The following is a 21,897-nucleotide window of genomic DNA, read 5'->3' on the forward strand; positions in this document are numbered from 1 at the left end:
ATTGTGTATTTATCTATCTATTTCTATGTGCACGTGTATACATAGGAAGCAACAGATCAAAGTTTATACAGTTTTTGGCTACAGGCTAAAATACCAAGGTTAAAATTTAGCTTTCACTCAAAAGATATTATAACATGTCCCTAGGAGAAAAAGTCTCACTGAAAATTAATGAGATTGCTTGCTCTGGTTAGCTACTCTGAGAATATCTCCCAAAGTTAAATTCCCCATAAACACAAAGGGAGTTCACCTACGTGACAACTAAATTAAAAGAAAATATTAATATGTAACAAATCAGTTTCAGGTTTTGACACAGAAGTACTTGACAATTTAATGGATTTCTCCTAGATAAAGGAAATCTACATTCATAAAGATAGAAGCCATTAGTCACTATTTGCCAAAAAGCAGCAAGAGGAAAATGAATACAGAAAAATAAACAACAGTAAATATCTGTCAAATAGCATGTTACAGTACTACTGATTTTAAAGCTGCTTTGGTTTCAAATATCAAAGCTTTCATTTTGCAATTAACTCACATGAAGTAGAAGCACAGCTGCAAGGAAAGACTGTCCCTGGCAATAGCCAATGTCTTCATCATACACAGAGTATGCCTAGAAAAAATAAAAGTCAACATATATTTAAAATGCACGCAGGCATTATCAAAATGTTTAATAAGCAATGAGCTATTCAGAATACGTAATACTATGCAGGCTAAAATAATAAAGGGAGTGAAACTGTAACCATTCTTGCATAGACTTTCAGGGCACTTAAGAAAACATGTACAGATCACCCTCAATCTTCCATAGCTGCCATATTTATAAATTTTTATTTTTATTTTTATTTTTATTTTTATTTTTATTTTTATTTTTATTTTTATTTTTATTTTTATTTTTCAACAGCGTGAGAAGAGTTGAATGCAATTTCCCTTCACCTAAACCAGGGATAATTCCACTGAGGTCAGTAATGACATAACTTTAATGATATAACAAATATGATATAAGAACCAGGCTAATTTGTGTTGTGGGGAAAGTGCTTGTTCAGTTTTGGAAAAAACAAACTTTTACATTGTGAAAGTATAGGACCTGAGGTTGGTTGTTAGAAAACCACTGAGAACTACTCTAGCTTGCAAATTTAATCAGAAGCAGTTTTTCCATGTCCTTGTCATGCTGAAGAATGAACAAGACTCCTTTTCCTATGGTAAGATTGCCATACTACTTTTTTCTTACTCTTAAAAAAAAAAACCTCAAATAACCAACATTTCCTTCCCCCTTGCTTTTCTGAGACAAGAAGACAGATACTGTTTTTAGAGAGATGTCAGAGGATGTTAAGAATTTGAGGAAACCTAGAATCATAGAATGTCCTGTGTTGGAAGGGACCCACAAGGACCATCGAGTCCAACTCCTGTCCCTGCACAGGACAACCCCAAAATTCACACCATATGTCTGCGGGCGTTGTCCAAATGCTTCCTGAATATTGTCAGGCTTGGTGCCATGACTACCTCCCAGGGGAGCCTGTTCCAGTGCTCCACCACCCTTTGGGTGAAGAACCTTTTCCTAATGTCCAACCTAAACCTCCCCTGGCATATCCTCCTGCCGTTCCCTCCGGTTCTATCGTTGGTCACCAGGGAGAAGAGATCAGCGCCTGCCCCTCCTCTTCCCCTTGTGAGGAAGCTGTAGACCGCGATGAGGTCTCCCCTCAGTCTCCTCTCCTCCTGGCTGAACAGACCGAGTGACTTCAGCCGCTCCTAATACAGCTTTCCATCTAAACCCTTCACCATCTTTGTGGCTCTCCTCTGGACACTCTCTAGTAGAAAGAGTATACTTTCTACTTGAGAAAGTATAAGCAGCAACAGGATTGACATTGGAGAGAGAGACATCCTGAGAGAATAAGGAAGGTACTAAGGTTACAGCCAGGGAAAACAAAAGCACAAGGTCAGAGCTACGGGGACGAACAAGCCACATGAATCAGAAAATCCGCTTTGCCCCCACATCACCTCCAAGACTGTTTACAGATGAGAACATTTTGAACTGGAACACTGTGCTTATCTTCTCTTTTTAAGTCTTGAATGAAATCAAGATTGGAAATTCACCGAATGGAAGGAAGCACAGAGAGACTGTGAATAAACAATGTCAGGTATGCTGGGGAACCAAACCCACGTGGGTCTATCATACAATATTTCAAAGGAGGCTAAACTGCCTCTTCAAAAGGTAAGAATTGTGACTCAAGAAGAGATGCGATTCCTTTCCAGCCAACAGTATTAACATAATTGCAAATAATTTCTGCCAGAAATGTTGAAATGGACGCCAAAACATATCTAAAGTCTTTAAACCACCTTTCCTTTTTCATTCTGATGGGCTAAAACTAAGAAATAAATATTTATAAGGACTTCTGTAATGATTCCAGAAAAGAAGATTTCTGTAAAGAATACAACCTGAGTATCCCTTTAAAGGTCACTGTTTATAAACAACTCATCCATACATTTCCTAATACATTTGCAGCTTTGTGAAAAACTGAACTGTGACTTACAGCTCTTTGCCATTTGTCTATATTACTTACCATTCTTTTGAAGTATGTTATATGGGATTAGTTAGAATCTGAGTGAAAACAATCCCAATCCATTGCTCAGTTTCAGTGGTTGAGCAAATACAAGAAGACTAGTCACATAAACTATTGAAAAAAATTTAATGAACCACTACAATCTGCTTACTAGCTTAACCAGCTCTAGCCACAAAAGTAAAATATAAAAAATAACTCCAGAAGTGTACAAGAGCAGACACAAAACTGAATTGGAAAAAAAGGATGCTCTCTTGGAAAAAGTTAATTCAAAATTACTCTCTAGCTACTAAGCACTGAATTAACAGAAATTACTTCCAACACTTAAATTAATATTGCATATGACTAATTAGAACCATCCACTGGTTAATCATCATCCTCAGTCTTTATCTATTTGTTCCCAAAATCTATCAGTTTATGGATGCCTAATATTTTATTTCTGTAGCATTCCTAAAAGATGTATTACTTCTGTTTTTGAAAGGCCAGCTCCACTTAAAAACAGATACACAGAATTACAAATAATACATTTGTTTTATGATTTCTTCATACTATACAACACCACTTTTACTTTACTTAAAAAAATTCAGGCTGAAAAATTAATAGCAAATTTTCAACATGTGGGGATTCTCTGTTGTGAGAAGCATTGCTAGCACAATAGCTAATAATTTGCTGAGAACAGCAATAAATTAATCCAAACAAGTTTTAAAATAACTATTGAGAAACCAACACATCAGAGAAAACAAACTGCCTCCAAAACTGACATAGATTAAAAAGTAAAGACAGTTATCAGAAATAAAAAGATACTCCTTTTGAGATTGTGAAAGAAGTTGTGGCAAAAGAAGGAAAATGGAGCGAGGAAAAATCCTCACTCTGCATGTTAAATATAAAAATATAAAGGAAGACCAAGAAATGTTCTCATAATCGACTTCTTAAACAAATTAAAACTAGTAAGAAATCCATTTTTAAACACATTCAGAGCAGGAAGGCAAAGTCTCTACTTGGAAAACACATGATCAAGGTAGAAAAGTCTTATTTAAACTATAGCAGAAAATCCACGTGAACTCTCTTTATGTCTGTTTTATTACAGAGGAATCACAGGGGTTGTCATCCTGCTGGAACCATTTCTAACAGGGGATGTGTTGAAGTATCTGTCTCCAGCTGAGTAGCAGAAGAGATGATAAATTAAAAGGAATAAAAATACTAAAAATTTATTAAGAACAGACAGTATTCACCCAAAAAGCCTGGGGCGGGGGGGAGGAGTAAACTGGGAAACCATTAATTGGCTGATTAAATAAGAAGAATAAATGACAAATTTGAAACATTTGTAAAACGAGGTGATCCATAGAACTACAAATCAGTAAGTACTGGATAATTTGGTTTAAAAAAATATTTCAAATTAATTAGTGGACACAGATATACACAGTATATATAAGAGAAAAATGCCTGAGGGCCCCAGTAAAAGAACATCATCATTAACAAAACTTTGAAGCAACTAACAACTATGAAAAAAATAATAACTGCTTGATCTGCTTGCTTTTTGAAATTAATTTCCACTAGGTCCTTTCCCAAGATCTGATTTTCACACACAGCTGTTATCAGATCCTTAGACACTAACTTCAGTTCTGCATGAGAATTAGATCAAACTGAGAAAGATTCTCCTGTTAAGTCAAAGCGTCATAATCCTGGCAACTAACGGTTATTTTTTAATGAAGTCTCTAAAATCTACATGATTTCATTCTATTTGCCCAAAGCAAAGAGATTTTTGAAGCTTTGTGCATATTACATTTCCAATTATACTTTTTTAGTTTTAAGTTACCCATGGGACTTGATATTGCTGAAATATGATGTAATTAACCAAAATAGCCTCAAAAATAAGGATGCTGCCTACAGATATCACCATAATATCGTATTATTAACAAAAGATCTAAGATTAATTATTTAAGATTTATCCTTTTAAGGGACTGAGGAGCATTAACTTTGTCTTTCCACATGAAATACGAAAACAAAGCAAAATCCCAAATCCCCTATTGCCATTGCAGTCATTGTAACTTCGTAATTTCAAGAGAATGGGATTTTTCCCATGGCAACCTGCGACAATGCTACAGTCTTTTAAGTTATTATTTTCTTAAGCTCTTGGGGAACCTCCAATCACAATTCTCCAGTTAACTGAGATTTTAAATATTCTCTATCTCATAAATGGGACTTAATGACGATTCTGACTTGAAGCCTACTTTCATTCATTTTAACTAAATTAAGATCTCACCTACAGAATTAAAACATCTTTTTAATAGTTATCTGTCTTCTGAAGAGAACTATGGTGAAGTTACTAGTACAACATCATTAGAAAGTGAATACTTTGGAAGCAACAGACTCCTCAAATAAAGTCAATGACAGAGATCCGCCTGCGTGTTGGAAAACTAAATGAAGGATCCAGAGATGGACAGAAATTCTTCTCTAAAATAATTACTGGAGGAAAACCTCCCAAGATCAGGACCTTCTGTAAATATAAAAATTCCAAGTAAGTAGCATTTGAAATACGAATGGAAAGGTTGCTGATTTGAATTTAAAACCTCAGATTTGGGATTTCTGCAACTACTGTGTATGAGTCCCAACAGTTTTAAAAAAGGAGGAGTAGGGAGTACATCTCAAATTCCAGAATGAAATGTTTTTCAACATTTTGCATCCTCATAAGCATGAAAATGACTGCTTATACTTGCTGAAGGTTCAAATGTACTTAAAACAACAAGATGCAAAACACTAACTAGCAAGTATCAGCTTACAATCCCATTGTCAATTTGCCTTTACCATAGTAACTCAATGACATTAGAAACTAGAACACTACAATTACATTAGAAACTAAAGAAAGCTCATGAAAAATATTTCTCTAGTGTCTGCCTCATACAAAGGTCTTACATTTCCAGAGCTTTCATTCCCCCCCCAACACTTCACGGTAATGCAGAGGCAAAGGTATGAGCAGAGGCTCTACAGATCTCCATCTCTCATCCGCAATAACGGTATCTCTCTTGTCAGTAATAACGTTTTCTGGCACAGGAAACACTCACTTCCCTGAAAAAGCGACAGGCACACTGGCGCAATGCTTGTTAACAGCCATACGAGATATCCAGCATCTGTGTCCCAGGAAAAAGGAAAATGTAACAGGAACTGAATGCAAGTCTTTCGGGGGAGAATTACAAGCCTGATTTGCTCTTATGACTTACCTTTGTGTCGCTACCAAAATGACAGAAATTATCTAGGGAACCTACTCAATGTTTGATACAGACATAGCTCTGTGCTGAAGTCCATTTTACTGGAGTTAAAAGACTTACATGGCATCTGAAAAACAGACTGTCTCAAGAAAACATCCATATTTTGACATAGACTTCTAACGCAACAAGGTATTTTATGACATGCTTGGTCGCTGAATAATTTTAGTGATAGCATAATTTAAAACTCCATACCTAAATTTATTATAAGACTAACAGTCTGAAACTAATAATATTCCTACGACTGCAGCATTTAGGATGTATCACATTACACAAGGAATTTCTGTGTTAACTGAAAACTGTATTTTTAGAAATTACTCATTTATTATCAGGGAGAGGCACGTGTATGTTATACAATATGCCTCCTCCAGAGTTATAAGGGCCAAGAGAATGAAGAAATCTTCACATTTATTCAGGCAGGCCTCCGAACATACTAAAGCCTTTACTCTCTTTCCAGCATTCAAGGTTCACAATCCTGACCTTTTCACTAGTACAGTCTCAGCAGAAACCCCATATGCAAGTACAGTACCACTGCTTCCTTGCTGAGCACAGATGCACAGAGAAGGAACCTTATTAATATGTAAATGGAAGAAGACAAGATAACATTAAAAATCCTTTGCATGAAACAAGACAACAATATTTACTAAAATTGTTCTTCAACCCAGCAGCAAAGAAAATAAACAACTAAAAATAGATGAAAAATAATTCTTAACTGATTCTGTTTATGCTCCTATGTTTATTCTAAAATTGGCAAATAAGACTCCTATAGGAAAGAAAGAGATCTGCTCTCTGACAAATAATTAAACCGAAGTGGACAAATGCTGAAACTTCCCATTTGTAAATCTGAGGAGATACTAAGGATTGAAAAACGTGGAAGAATACGTGCATGCTGAGAAGAGGTGATCATCTGAAAAAAAATGCCGCAATGAAATGGAAATGAAAATGTAAAAAAGGGATGAAAGTTAGACAATCAGCTTACAGGACAGCATTAAGCAGCAGTTCTGCCATGCTGAAGGATGAGTCAAAGAGTAATCCATCATTTGCAGCTTATCATGGTATAGAAGCTACCGGTCACAGAAGAGCAACTCAAAGACATTTTCACATTTCAATTATACAGCAAAGAAAGCCAAAAAACTCATACTGGAGTCCATTCAGTATTAGCTTTGTTAGAAAAACAGTTTATTATTCCCTGTACTAATGTGGGTACCAACAAACAGACAGACATTGGAATGACAATTAAAACAGAGTGTTTCGTTTCACAGTAAACCAGCTATCACACTGATCCTGTGCATAAAACCTTCAGGCAAATATGACTAGGATTAGGAAAAAACTACAAATTTGATCAACCAAGGAGATAAGTATTTAGTAACAAAATATGTCATGATACAAATGATTCATATCCTTCCATAATGGCTTTGTTTACTGGAAAACACTAACACCAACTTTGAATATCTAGAAAGTAATTCAACCGTTTTCAGAAAAACAGGGAAGCGTTGTGTCTATTTTTCCAGTTTGCCCAGTAAGAACACTCACCTAGCTAACCTCATTGATTTCCCTGCAACATACTCCCTTTCTCCTATTAAAGTCACAGTGGTTGTCTGTCGAATAGGAGTTACTTTAATCAGAAAATTAGAGAAAACACAGCTCACATTAAATTCTGCACTGCATACACTCCAAACAGTTGAGAGGACTATTTCTGCCAAGTGCTTTGCTTCCCTGGAGCATCGAGCTGTTAAATACATATGCACGCATGGAAGTAGGTCGAGAGTACGATTCTTTTATGCATTGTAACGCAGAGAATGAGCTCTTTAAATAGAGCAAGAATTCGCATAGTATTTAAACAGAAAGTGTGCAAGAAACAGAACTGTTTTCCCAAAGATGTTTTCTCTGTGCAAATCTAGCTTATGCGATGTCCTCAAGTGAAATCTAGAATCTGGAACTCTCTTCATTCCTTATCACCATTGTCAGCCTTAAAGTTTATTTTTAGATACTTTGTCACATAAATGTTCTGCAACTGAAAAAGTTTCCATCTTTCCTGATTTCCTACTGTTCTGAAGAAGAGATTAAGAGATGGAACTAAAACTGACAGACCCGTTAAAACGAGACAGAGAGCTTTTAATGGTTTGCCTTTTTATCTGACAGCTCAGATCATCTCTCATTTCAGGGGGGCATGAAGAAAATGCTCTTCAGCTTTTTACCCTCCCACTTGAGGAGAGACCTTTTCTAGCCTTATTCAACAATCCCATTCTTCAAATATCTTGCTTTCATATTAGAAAAAGGGCATGAGCGCACAGCACCTCCGTTAAAAGTTATAGTAGTAACATAAACCAGCCACAATTATTACTCTCAACACTGATTTTTATTTTTTTGTTATGGAATGACGAGTTTAAAAGGAAATTAATTAGCTTTTAACAATATTTCTCTAAAATTCACCACGTCAATCATAAATTCAAAGTCCAGTTAGACCTGGCCACAGACAGGCCACCTGTAGAACAGAGCCGTAGCCATTTAAGAAAACTGCAAGGACGAAGGAAAAGGAACTGCCTAGAAATCTACACAGCAGTTGTGTCTGATCTCCGTACTGGCAAGTAGGTAGAAACTGTCAAGAATAAAATCAGTAAACTTATGAATAATTCAATGCTGAAGATTGGATAGGGCTGTTCTACCAGGAAGCAATGCTTCCCAAATCCTTCTCTGAACCAATGAGCACATAAAAGAAGGAGGCAGCCAACAGAGTCTACTAGGATTTTTAGAAAACCTTCAACAAGATCCCTTCCCAAAGGGTTTTTAGGGAACTAAGCTGCTGTAGAAGGTCCTCTTACGCACTCAAATAATTGATTGAAGGATAGAAAGCAAAAGGTAGGAATAAACAGTCAGCTCTCACCCACAGAATGAAGGTGAGGTCACTCACAGAACCTTACAGAAAGACGTGCTAGGGCTGATGCTGTTGAAAATATTCACAAATCATACAGAACACATAAAAATAGCACAGTAACAAAGACTGCTGATGAGACAAAGCTGTTTGGAGCAGAAAATTAAAAGCTGACTGCAAAGATGCTATGCAGAACACGTTCATATCAAGAGAAAGTGGCAAAGCGGCAGAGGTCATTCAGCTGTAGATAAATACAAAACGCTTCACAGGAAAAGCGGTCCTCCACTTGATGTACACACTGACAGGCCTCAGATACTTCAACAAAAGAGGACCAACATCCGCAGCAACTTTCTCTGCTGGAGCAGTAGAGGCCCTGAGAGCAGGGAAGGCTCCCAGCTTTGGAAGACGAGTAGAATTCTTCACTTTTACTACAGAAAACCCAGGAAGGTCTGAGATCTCTGCCTCTGTGAAGCTGCCTGCTAGACAGATAAGTCCTCTAAGTCACTTCTAGTTCAGACAGATTCATTCCTTTATCTTCTCTCTATTAAACAAAAGAGACTGAGATACTCATTTATGAAAAAGAATTTTTTTTTCCAAAGTATGTTCCCAAATCCATTCATCATCCTCATGGAACTTCTATAGATTCTTTCCAATGTAGAAGTAGTTGTCTTTAATTCTGGACTGCGCTGGTTTTGGCTGGGATAGAGTTAATTTTCTTCACAGTAGCTAGTATGGGGCTATGTTCTGGATTTGTGCTGAAATCAGCGTTGATAACGCAGGGATGTTTTAGTTATTGCTGAGCAGTGCTTACACAGAGTCAAAGCTTTTTTTGCTTCTCACCTCACCCCACCAGTGAGGAGGCTGGGGGTGCACAAGAAGTTGGGAGGGGACACAGGTGACCCCAGCTGACCAAAGGGATATTCCACACCATATGATGTCATGCTCAGCACATAAAGCTGGGGGAAGAAGAAGGAAAGGGGGAACATTCGGCATGATGGCATTTGTTTTCCCAAGTTACTGTTCTGTGGGATGGAGCCCTGCTTTCCTGGAGACGGCTGAACACCTGCTGGCCGATGGGAAGGAGTGAATGAATTCCTTGTTTTGCTTTGCTTGCACGCACGACTTTTGCTTTACTTATTACACTGTCTTTATTCTCTCCCTTTTACTCTTCTGATTCTCCCCCCCATGCCACCGGGGGGCAGTGAGCGAGTAGCTGTGTGGTGCTTAGTTGCCGGCTGGGGTTAACCCATGACATGGACACAGTAATCAAAAGCAGCTGCAGCAGCTGTAAAAACTTGAGTTACTCAAGTCATTCTATTCCTACACAAGATTCATCTGTCTATACATCCTTTAACACCTTAGTATTTACCATTCCCTTTTTCTCTGTGTCATCCCCTTTTTCTCTGTGTCATCAAGTTATCTTTATCAGAAATGATTTTTCTGGGTTTTTTTTAGGTGACTAACCAGAGTACATGAAGTGAACAAGCGATCTTCATGACGCCTTGTTTGAAATACATTTATTCAGTGCTGATGTTTAGTAACCTGCTACCCAGACAGCTTTTAATTCTTTAATGTGTATCTTGTTCATGTTCTAACTTGTCCAGCGTTTATATGTTTTTTGCATGGCAGACTACAGAATTTCGATAAAATTACCTTCAACGGTGAAATCTGTATTTTTCTTTCTTTTGTATTAGCTTGTCAAAATCTATTTTCAGTAAACTCATAGGCATTCATTATAATATACTTCTCACATTTAATTCTTGACAAGCTGAATGCTATTCCACCATTTTTCACTTAACTGATATCAAACTGACAAGCCCACAATTACGTGCATTGTCCTAGTTATTCTTTTCAAAGATTGGCACAGGAACGGTTTTCTTGTAGCCATCTAGAGCCCTCCAAGATTAGTGAGAAATCAATATAATTGGTTCAAAGTTCTCTCTGCTTCTTTATTTTTTACTTATTTTTTTAATGTGAATTACTCATGACAATGAACTTCAATATATGTAACCTAAGCAGCTATATTTAACAGTCGTCCAAATTATTATTTGAATAGGTGTCTGTATCACCATAGAATTTATCTGGAGAACAGGAATATGTATCATTATACCCAAAAGGCAGGACACTCTTTTCTGCTTGTTATGACAATTCCATTATTTCTGTCTGTTAATCAACTGGAGGTAGAAAGAGAGTAACAAGGAAAAGGAAGGGAAATGGAAATGGCTTTGTCTAAGGCAGTCATTTATTTTACATGTAGAAATAAAATTTAAAACAAAAACTGCCTGCCAGAAACACAATAAAATCTGCAACTGAAAGCCAGAGAACTCCCTCTCTAGCTGCAATATTCTACCTTCTTGATCTCTCTTAAGCAACAAAAGTCTGTCTGTACAAACTGGACAACTCTGTTCATTTAGTACCTCAACTTCTCCGTGTGCAAATTGGAAAAAATTAGATTTTTCTTTGATCAGAGGTGATCTGAGAGCTATGAGTGAAAAGCTACACATATACATTGCTTGTGGAAAGGTCTGCTAACTTGTTCTCTAGATAACCGCCTAGAGACGTTCTCATAGCAGAGCTTGCACTGAGGGTTTCCCTTCCTCTGCAAACCTCTCTACCAGCAGAGCAAAGAAAGTTCTACTACACCACGCTTCCACTGAGACAGACCTCTGATATCAAACTGCCCATTAGTAAAGCTAGCTTGAGCCTCGCTCTTCTAATATGCATCTCAGGAGATATGAAATGCAAGGTTATAAAAAGTACTTCAGGATATCCAGTACTGCAGAAACACTACACTCTCCACATGCAATCTAAATAAAGCTTTAAAATCTTATTGATTAGTGACTTGGATCAGAACAGGGTTAGCAGGGCAAATACAGTCATAGCAAAATATGGAACACACTTTAAAATGCAGAGCACTGACTGTACCTTACAGATTTTGTATAGAGATTCCTGACCGTCTCCTTCTCTATCTTTGAAATAATCATGTGCTGGAAATGTACGATGAATATCTCGTGTAATGACACTCTCTTGTGCAGAATCCTGTAAAAAAGAGAGAAAAATCCTGAAGTATTAGCTCGATAACAGTGTAATTAAACATAACAGAACATAAAATTCTTTGTGCAGTCAACGTGGATACATTAGATAACTGCTTTACTGACTCATCTTCTAAAAATGCTTTGGGAAGAAACTGAAAATCCTCTAGTCGCATATGCAGTAATAATTTGACAGCTTAACAAGAGCAACGTGGCATGTTTTCTGTCCTTCAGGCTTACAGTTCAACTTTAACACTCACAGGAAATGACTAGTTATTTAATTGTAGGTGCATTTTTACCACAGAACATAGGCTTACTGTATTTGTCTTGGAGTAAAAAAAAAAAAAGAAAAGAAAATGAAACTGTCTCTCTCTTGCAAGCTCAGAGGTATTAATTTAAAATGTATACCAATCTACCATAAAAACACTGTTAATTACAAATTAGAACTATTACTTAGACATGTTCAAAGTTTACCATTAAGTGGTCTTTGAAAGAACAAAACCAGAAGAAGTACCAGAAAGTTATACTTTCAGATAAATCCTGTATCTTTCCCCGCTACCATCTCCGATTCAATTACATTTTTACATTGACTAGCAACTAGGGATGAGTTCAGGTGCCTAAACATTGGTGTCAAATGCCATTTTAGAAGCCCGAAGATAATCTTGCCCAGTAAGCAGCTGCTACTGCAGAAGGATACAAGTCTGCTGTAAGTGCTGCATCATCTCTGCAAGCTCCATGTGGATGATCTGCATATCCAGAGACAGCTAAAATGACACCAAATGCCCACGTTTAGGCAACTGAGTTGTTCCCTAGACACACCTAGCTCTGTAGATAAAGAAGCAATTGCTTACAATGCTGCATTTCTATAAAGAGACAGAAATCACTGCAATCAGACCTGAGAAATACCACTGTGTGTATGAGAAAGTCGTATCAAAATGTCAAAGCTGGAACTACAACAGTTAATCAATTCTCTTCAGGTTCCAGTTACCCTCAGTGCGAGACAGTACCTTTAGGTTAGTAAATATAAAAGGGTGCTTTTCTCTATTACCTTTGTAATCCTAAAGGGAAAACCAAGAGAATCCTCACCTGTGACTTAGAAAATAAATCCTTTATAAATACTTTTGCCTTGAAAACAAAATATGTCTGTTACAGAAAAGCGTCCAAACCTTCAGATTGCAGTTTGTAATCCAGAACTCTCCATAAAAAAGCTTCTTTACATCTGCCAGAGTCAGCAACCAGATAATCTCCCAAAATTGGGTGGTTTCCTAACACCATAAAGCCTCTATGGTGAGACTATGCCATACCGTAATGCAGCTGTCTGTGGGGGCTTGGCCAGAAGTCCACAGCAATTCCCAACTACGGTTTCCTTTTGGGCCCATCCATAACCAATACACACAAAGACATCACCCTGGGCTATATCAGGCTACCTCAGAGATGAAAACCCATCATTGTGTTTCTCCATTCACTTTAATGGCACCTAAGAAAATAGCTATAGTTGCAATGAGCACAAACGTCACTTTAAATTTAAATGTTTTCTAACAGCACTCAGTTGAGTACCAAAGATAAGTTAAAAAAAAACAAAAAAAATTTTTTTTTTTTAAATCTAATCTTCTTCTATTCTCATCTGTCTTCTCATTTCCTTTAGTTCTCTCAACCCTCCATATTAAACTATGGCTTCATCTTTCCTCCACATCCCTCTCTGCACTTAGCACAATCTTCCAATTCTTGCACATAGGTTTTCCTCTTCCTTCTCTCTCAAATCTCTCCCTGAAGTTCACAGCTTCTCTGAATCTTTACCATCATTAATTTATCCATTTATGATGTCCTAATTTTCAGTTATCTCAACGGTTGCTTTCCCTTTGCTTGACAATAACATCTTTAGTACAAGACAGTAACATGATCTGTATTTTGTAAAATGCCAGGCATTTTGTTATGTGCTAAGAAAAGGAAAGCTTACAAAAAGAAGTGATTATGCTAACTGGTACTGCTGGAGAAAATAAACACACTTTTGTGCTTTCACCAGGCTACCATCATGTTTTTCAGGATATGTAAGCATCGGGCAACTATTAGTGACCAAAACTAACCACGGAGTCTAAATCACATGCACAAAACACAGAATAATAATAAAAATTTAATAATAAGCAGTTCTCTAATCAGACTACTTTAATGAGTATTTTCATATATATATATGTGAATATATTTTCATATATATATATAGTGAACCCACTCTACGCTGGGTAAAAAACTGGCTGGACGGCCGAGCCCAGAGAGTGGTGGTGAATGGAGTCAAATCCAGTTGGCGGCCGGTCATGAGTGGTGTTCCCCAGGGCTCAGTACTGGGGCCGGTCCTGTTCAACATCTTTGCTGATGATCTGGATGAGGGGATCGAGTGCACCCTCAGTAAGTTTGCAGATGACACCAAGTTGGGTGGAAGTGTCAATCTGCTGGAGGGTAGGAAGGCCCTACAGAGGGACCTGGACAGGCTGGATCGTTGGGCCGGGGCCAACTGTATGAGGTTCAACAAGGCTCAGTGCCGGGTCCTGCACTTGGGTCACAACAACCCCAGGCAACCCTACAGGCTGGGGGAGGAGTGGCTGGAGAGCTGCCTGGCAGAAAAGGACCTGGGGGTGTTGGTTGACAGCAAGCTGAACATGAGCCAGCAGTGTGCTCAGGTGGCCAAGAGGGCCAATGGCATCCTGGCTTGTATCAGGAATAGTGTGGCCAGCAGGACCAGGGAGGTGATAGCGCCCCTGTACTCGGCACTGGTGAGGCCACACCTCGAGTGCTGTGTTCAGTTTTGGGCCCCTCACTACAAGAAGGACATCGAGGTGCTGGAGCGTGTCCAGAGGAGGGCAACGAAGTTGGTGAAGGGTCTAGAGCACAAGTCTGATGAGGAGCGGCTGAGGGAGCTGGGGTTGTTTAGCCTGGAGAAGAGGAGGCTGAGGGGAGACCTTATTGCTCTCTACAGCTACCTGAAAGGAGGCTGTAGCGAGGTGGGGGTCGGTCTCTTCTCCCTAGTAACAAGTGATAGGACGAGAGGAAACGTCCTCAAGCTGCGCCAGGGGAGGTTTAGGTTGGATACTAGGAAAAACTTCCTCACTGAGAGGGTGGTCAGGCATTGGAACAGGCTGCCCAGGGAAGTGGTTGAGTCTCCATCCCTGGAGGTATTTAAAGAACGGATAGATGTGGTGCTCGAAGACATGGTATAGATGGACTTGGCAGTGCTAGGTTAACGGTTGGACTCGATGATCTTAAGGGTCTTTTCCAACCTTGACGATTCTATGATTCTATGATGCTATGATTTACATGGCTTTCAAACACCAGAGAGGCTAAATAATTGCAGTCTTCCTCTCAGAGTGATCTGACAATTTAGTTACATTGTGAGGAAATGCCTTAAACAGTATTTAAGATCTACCGGTACAGCACAGTTACCGAGTCCATTATATAAATCTGTTACATTAATTCTTCAGCAGAAATTTGAAAAGTTCCAGGCATTTCAAAGAAAGTTACAGGAAAGCCACCACGTCCAGCACATACATCACTTTTCTGTCAAGAAAGGAGATTGTGTTTGACTTCCCTCTACTTCTGTCTTTTCTTGAACTGAGAGGCCAACATATAATTGAGCACATAGAAGCTGACAAGGTAGATGTCTAAGGTAGGACCAAAAAACATTTGTGTAAAGGCTCAAATGCAAATTCACTTTTACCAAGTTAAAAGGAGCCTGAAGAAGAGGCTTCATTCAGCATTATTAACAAGATACTTCTAAAAAAACAGAGGAAAACAATTAAATGCACCCAAAATAAAATTTAAGCTGAAAGACAGGAGAATTAACTCCTTCTGAAAAGACAACATCCATCTGAAATACGACAAACCCATAATCCAAGAAAAACAAGAAATTAGTCTAGAGTGAAGATCAGTGTAGAATTACTTCTTATAACATATAAAAAATATTTTGGTTAAGTTTCCATCTTTTTCCAGATAGAAGTTGTTGATAGTGCTGTTCTCAGGAGTACCACAGCAGATGAGTTTATGGTTATCCTAATTCAGGTTTTCAGACGATTTTTATTCTTCTGAAAGTCATGATTAGTTAATTCCTTATGAAAAAAGCTAAGGTGAGATGGCTATCAAAGCATTCAGAGTTTTAATCTTTCTCGCTTCTAATAATCATTTCTGTGCTGCCAACTCAGAGAAACAATATTCTACTGAGGAAAAGAATTATCTTCATATGTCAACTATATGACAGCTGACATCCTACTGAACAAGTTCTCTACTTTGAGTCGTCTCACTTTTAAAACAGCTAAATTCCTGCAATTGTGAAGCAACTGTACTGGGATAAAAACTCCTTGACATTGCTGCCATTTTAAACTATGAAGATGCTGCTGAATGTGGACATTTGATGCCAGAAGGCAGGCTGACATAGAAATACAGAAGAGAACAGAAAACTGTTTATATTAAATAAATGTTAAAAGAAAATCAAGGGTACATAGGCACTCAAAATTAAGAAATATAGGGCAATCTTTATGTGTGTATATCAGGAACTATTTTTTAATTAAGAACATTTCACACACACTCCAAAAAGGACCTCTACTCATTTTTCATCATGAGTGTACCCATTCTGGTGATGAATTACGGTTAGGGAGTAGAAGAGACTCCTGTCGGTAGAGCCTTGCTTCCTTTGTTGCAAGAACTGGAGTATACGTATGGTATGAGCCAGAAGAATGTATTAAGAAAGAAAAATCTTTTGGGGCATAACATCTCAATGCTGTGTTAAGACTCAGATCCTTTCCCCACTTCTGCCCAAAATTGCTTATGTGAAACCAGGCACATCACTTAGGCAAAAAATTCCATGAGTGGTCACCTGAGTTTTCCTTACTATACAGATGCCTATATTACAGCTGTTGACTCAATATGGAGAAATGCAGAATTACTTACAGTTGCAATTAAAGCAATTCAAGAGTTTTATGTGAATACTGAAAAAATAATAAACCGGGTCACAGGTGTCTCAAACATGGCATTCAAATTGAGCAGTACTTCTGACCTCAATCTCCTTGTGCTCTACTTCCCTGGTTAATAATAATTCCCTATCTCAGTAGGGTGTTATGAAAATCAATTAACATCTGAAGCACTGAAATGCTGTAGTGATGAGTCCTACAGAAATGCCAAAGAGGAAAATAATAACCTCATCCTCAAATCCTGATCTCAATGGTATATAGTAAAGCACAGGGTTACACAATGAAAAATAGTACAGAGGAGGACGGGGGGAGAGGGAGCTGCTCATTAGAAAAGCACTATTCCTTCTGTACACAACAAGGCAGAGATCCCGGGAAGAAGAAACCAAAAACCACAGAACTATGTGTGATCAAGAATATATCATTATGCATATGAGTAGACAATTTTCCTATTGTACTTAATTTCCAAAGGCTTATCTCTAACCTTGAACTCCTTCAAGTTTGGTTTTATCACGCAAGTTTATATATGAAAACAATATGATTTGTATGTGCTAGAGACTCAATACAAGTTCACCTGACTGGACCCATTTAAAACGTCTGCATCTCTGCTGAGGTTCAAACAGCTGATTTTGCATCAAATTGTCCCGCCCGTGCTTCCTCTCTTCACTAGCTAAAAATAGCCAGAATCCAGAGTACCAAGGAAAGTAAGAAAAGGAAAAAAAAAATTTCAAAATGGCCTTTCAACATCTAACACTACCATGCTCTGGAAATCTGGTGTGTCACACTGGTTCAGGATTAGATACTGAAACTTTTCTACACACTGTATGGAAAGCAAAAACTCCCAAGCTGTTGCAGACGTTCATCACTCTTGTTTAGCCAGAGATGTACAATGTGGAAACACACCACCTCCTGATAGCAGGAGTTAGGGATACCCTCAGTAAAACCATGCCTCTCAATCCTGAAAAGCTGTAAATTTAAATATTGACTTGCCAAGTGCACATTATTAGACATTATGACATTGTTTCAGTATCCTAAGCGTTTTGCTGAAGGAACAGATTTTTTGCATATTGCTTATTTTATTCCTTAAAGTTCTTTGTGGTCCTGTACAGCTCCACACATGCGCACATGGGAATATGAATAATAACTTTAAGTTCTTAAAACTCAATCAGAAATAGGCAGCAAATACAAAATATACAAAATAGATGAGGTCAGTCAGTATGAGTTTGAAATGATCTGCGTAACCGGCATCTAGCTCTGCCCCTTGTTATTAATGATGTCCTCCCAAACCCATGATTTTTGTGAAACCCGACATCATGTTGTGTCAGCATATATATATACACATCATCAACCTCTTTCCTCTCATCATTTTCCATACACATTATAACCCTCCAAGTATAAAGTGTGACCCAAGAAAATCCCAGGTTCCCTACTAATCAGTATTTGGAAAAAAAAAATCAATAGCTCTTCCTTTTAAAAACATTGAATAAAAGATGTTTGGCTTATGCTCAGTTCTTCTGTAGCATTTTTGTAATACACACCTTGTAGTTCAGCTCTTTTCTATAAATAGATTTTCTTTCAATCACCCAGCTTTTATTCAGCTGAGAACATGTAATACTCAGAGTACTAATTAACAGAGAAACAAACTGAGAAAAAAGCAGGGGATTATTCTTTAGACTTTTTTTTAACAGTTACATATCAAGATATTTAAAGTGAACATAATATTTAGGTTAGTTCAATAAGTACACTGGTCAGCTGAACTTTGCAAATTCTGGCTCACTATCAGCTGTATTTATTGCTGCTTGGGCAAAACCGCTTTCTACAAGCAGAAAGAAACAACAGTCCTACTGGACATGGGGCCAAATCAATAGCTCAAATCTCAGCAGTCCTGGGCTTCTGGCAGGTCAGGTCTGGATCTAAATTTACTCAGAGGCTCTCTTTTCTCATGAGCGCAATGTTTTGGATTACTAATATAGCTCTGCCCAAGGAAGCAGACATCATCTTTTATCAAATTATCTCCTATTCTTCCCAAGCTGTGTTTGATAAGGTAGTGGGCAGCTGCTCATGCCTCAAATTTTGACAATTGCCGAGACGGGATCCTCAGAAAAGCATCTACAACATGCCCCTTTTTAGACTAAGAACGCAAAATTACCATTCTCTTCTAAATACCTAGTTTTCTAATTGTTAAAAAGCTTGTGGGCTGGGACTCTAATCCTTTTAGATACAGTGCCACTGGGACTGAATTGGCCAAGAGCTTGTTATGAACTGTTCTATTATTTATATGATCACCCATATGAATGCCAAGGAAATGGGGAATGATGCTCATTTTGAAAGGCTGTCATTGTATTTCTTTCAACACTTAAGTCAATCTTAAAACTACCTGGGAGGAGCCCTGATGAGGACACACTGACCAACTGCCCAGCACGAGGTTTTTAACCCTCCCAGAAGCTGGTGCTGATAGTTTTCAGCTACAAGATGCTGGACAAGGTAGACTTGGACCACAGAGAATGACAACTCCAAGATTCCTAAAGGCTGCACAGAAGAAAAAGGTAGTACTAGAATAATAAAGATACCTATGTAAATATTATTCTGTATGTAGCTATAAAAAAGAAAGCGATATTGTAGCAGTCACAGAGGTAAGGCAGAAACAGCTCAGATCTTAACAGGGTTGAGCCATCAATCAGCAACAGACAAGATGACATTTTTCTGTAAAAAAATCACAGCAAAACTAGATCAGACACAAAACGATCAATTCTGCATACATTCTCTTGTTCTGAAAAACAAAAAATATCCATGACCTTTACTATCTTCGTGTTTTGTTTTCCTTCTCCCTCTCCTATTCTATACATCCTCCCTCTCTTGTATGCTACTGATACATAATTTATTCTCCTTACTCTGCCATATCCTTTCTGAAAGATGTTGTCAAAAGAAAAATGCTTTCTGTGCTACTGGGCAAGAGATCAACTTTTGAATGCACCAGGCTCAATTTTTTGCCATTGGCATGGTACACTGTGAATTCAGAGTTACTCTTAAACACTTATCTTGAAAGCTCCCTGATCTCCCACAAGAGAAGGCGCTCCGTACACTAGCAGATGGGGTTTGGGTTTTTTTTTCCATATGATGTATAGTTGGCATGAAGGGCCACGCGCATCTGTTTGTAGATATCACAGTATTTCAATTTCCATTTTATTATATTTGGGGCTTTATTTGGGTCACCGGATCTTTAGCAGATATGATATCCAGCATTCTTCTGTTAAAGGTTGGAGAGAATTTTTGAGCACTGGATTTTGTCTTAGGTTTGCTCTTGTTTTTAATAGCTATTACTTAGGAAGGTTGGCCTCTCCAGAGGACAGGACCAAGTAAAATGCATGTTATCCAGTTTACTCGTCATCATTTCACCTTTTTTCTCTGAAATGTGTATAGGCACTACTTCATTAACAGACAAGCAAAAAGGTAACCCACAGATTTATCCATGTAGGAAGTTAATTTTGTCCAAGTTCCTTCTGGTTTGCTAATTTTTAGATTAGGTTTCTGATTATGTCTCCTCTGTTAGACATTTGTAAAGGTTGGAAAAAATGTTCTTGTGATTAATCTGTAATTTGAAATTCAAATATTTCTGACTACCACCAACTCATTGGGTAATTTCCAGAAGCAATTGGAAAGGTAAGGCCTGCTTCTAACAAACAATACTTAACTGCACCATATCAGATGGCTGTGGAAAACTCACGTGAAACTGCTCGCAGAAAACAGAAAAGGTGGCATATTTGAATCCTTGGCTCCTATTTATCTACCTTAATTGATGGTGCTACAAAACTGTCCTGGTTTCAGCTGGAATAGAGTTAATTTTCTTCTTAGTAGCTGGTACAGTGCTGTGTTTTGGGTTTAGGATGAGAACAATGTTGATAACACACTGACATTTTAGTTGTTGCTAAGTAGTGCTTACACTAGTCAAGGACTTTCCAGCTTCCCCTGCCCTGCCAGGTGCACAAGGAAGGGGGGAGTGTTCCGAGTGATGGCGTTTGTCTTCCCAAGTACCCGTTACGCGTGATGGAGCCCTGCTGTCCTGGGGGATGGCCGAACACCTGCCTGCCCAAGGGAAGTAGTGAATGAATTCCTTGTTTTGCTTTGCTTGTGTCTGTGGCTTTTGCTTTACCTATTAAACTGTCTTTATCTCAACCCATGAGTTTTCTCACTTTTACTCTTCCGATTCTCTCCCCCATCCCACCGGGGGGGAGTGAGCGAGCGGCTGCGTGGTGCTTAGTTGCCAGCTGGGGTTAAACCACAACAAAAACTTACTTCCATTTTAAACAAGTGCGAGAAGTCTCCACTACAAGAAGCATAAAAAAAGAAAAATACAGTTACTGGTTAAAAAAAAAAAAAAAATCTTTAAAAAGCAAACTTTTCTAAAAACCTAGGTCTTAAGAGATTAGTTTCCTGCAGCATCACTGACCAAGTAGATGTCCGTCTAGTTAGTGTTTTGTTCAACACATTTTTATGAATTCTGAAATTAAACCTACTTTTGGCAATCAAAAGATGACATGATGAATGTAACTGGTCCATTTAAGATTTTAAAGAAAGTGTTGTTTTCCAGAGTTGCTTGACTTTTCCTTTACAAGTCAAGTGACTCCAGGTCTAAGAAAGAATTGTAACAAAATTCATAGCTACGTAGGGCCTCCTAGCACACCCTAACCTTTACCATCTGTATTGCTTGCTGCTGGGAAAATGTTAATAAAAAGAGAAAATGCTGTAATACCAAGGAAGTTTATCTGGTTCAGTGATGCTGATTTTTAACAAGGAGGAAATGCCTTGAAGCACTATGCAGATAAAAGATTTGCCAATACATTGATTTTAAAAAACTTCTTAAGCTTGTAGTTGTTGAAGTGTGCAGACTATTTCTTCAAAAAGGCAACATCTGTCCCTCATTTTCTTAAACAATGGAGTTCTTCCAATAATCCAGACAGAAACACCTCAGCAAGACCTATGGTCAGCTGTAATGTTTACAGTAAGTAAAAACCACCAACTCAGTTACCTCCCAGATCCGCTCCCTGACAACACATATATAATTCAAGCAATCACTTGATATCCTGGATGCTTTCATTTTAATACTTGCTATGACAACACCGCCTTTACATTTTCTTTACTGTGAAGGCATCCTGTTATTTGGAAGTATGTGCTTTTTTGAACCACTCATCTTCCAGAACTATTAAGATCAACAAGCCCACTATAATCTGTTCT

The 21,897-nt window shown here is 38.1% G+C and overlaps 1 protein-coding gene across 9 annotated transcripts in view; it reads right to left on the reverse strand.

Annotated features, from left to right (window-relative positions):
* RABGAP1L (RAB GTPase activating protein 1 like) overlaps positions 1–21,897 on the reverse strand; it is a 266,858-nt gene that overhangs the window by 106,094 nt on the left and 138,867 nt on the right. For all 9 annotated transcript variants that reach the window (XM_082312703.1, XM_082312693.1, XM_082312699.1 and 6 more), the window contains 2 exons: positions 11,610–11,723; positions 533–607 (listed from right to left, as the gene is read on the reverse strand). In XM_082312703.1, the coding sequence (XP_082168829.1) occupies positions 533–607; positions 11,610–11,723 (189 nt within the window). The remainder of the gene's footprint in view (positions 1–532; positions 608–11,609; positions 11,724–21,897) is intronic.

This window comes from Platalea leucorodia, assembly GCF_965183815.1.
Source record: "Platalea leucorodia genome assembly, chromosome: 5".
Taxonomy (NCBI): domain Eukaryota; kingdom Metazoa; phylum Chordata; class Aves; order Pelecaniformes; family Threskiornithidae; genus Platalea; species Platalea leucorodia.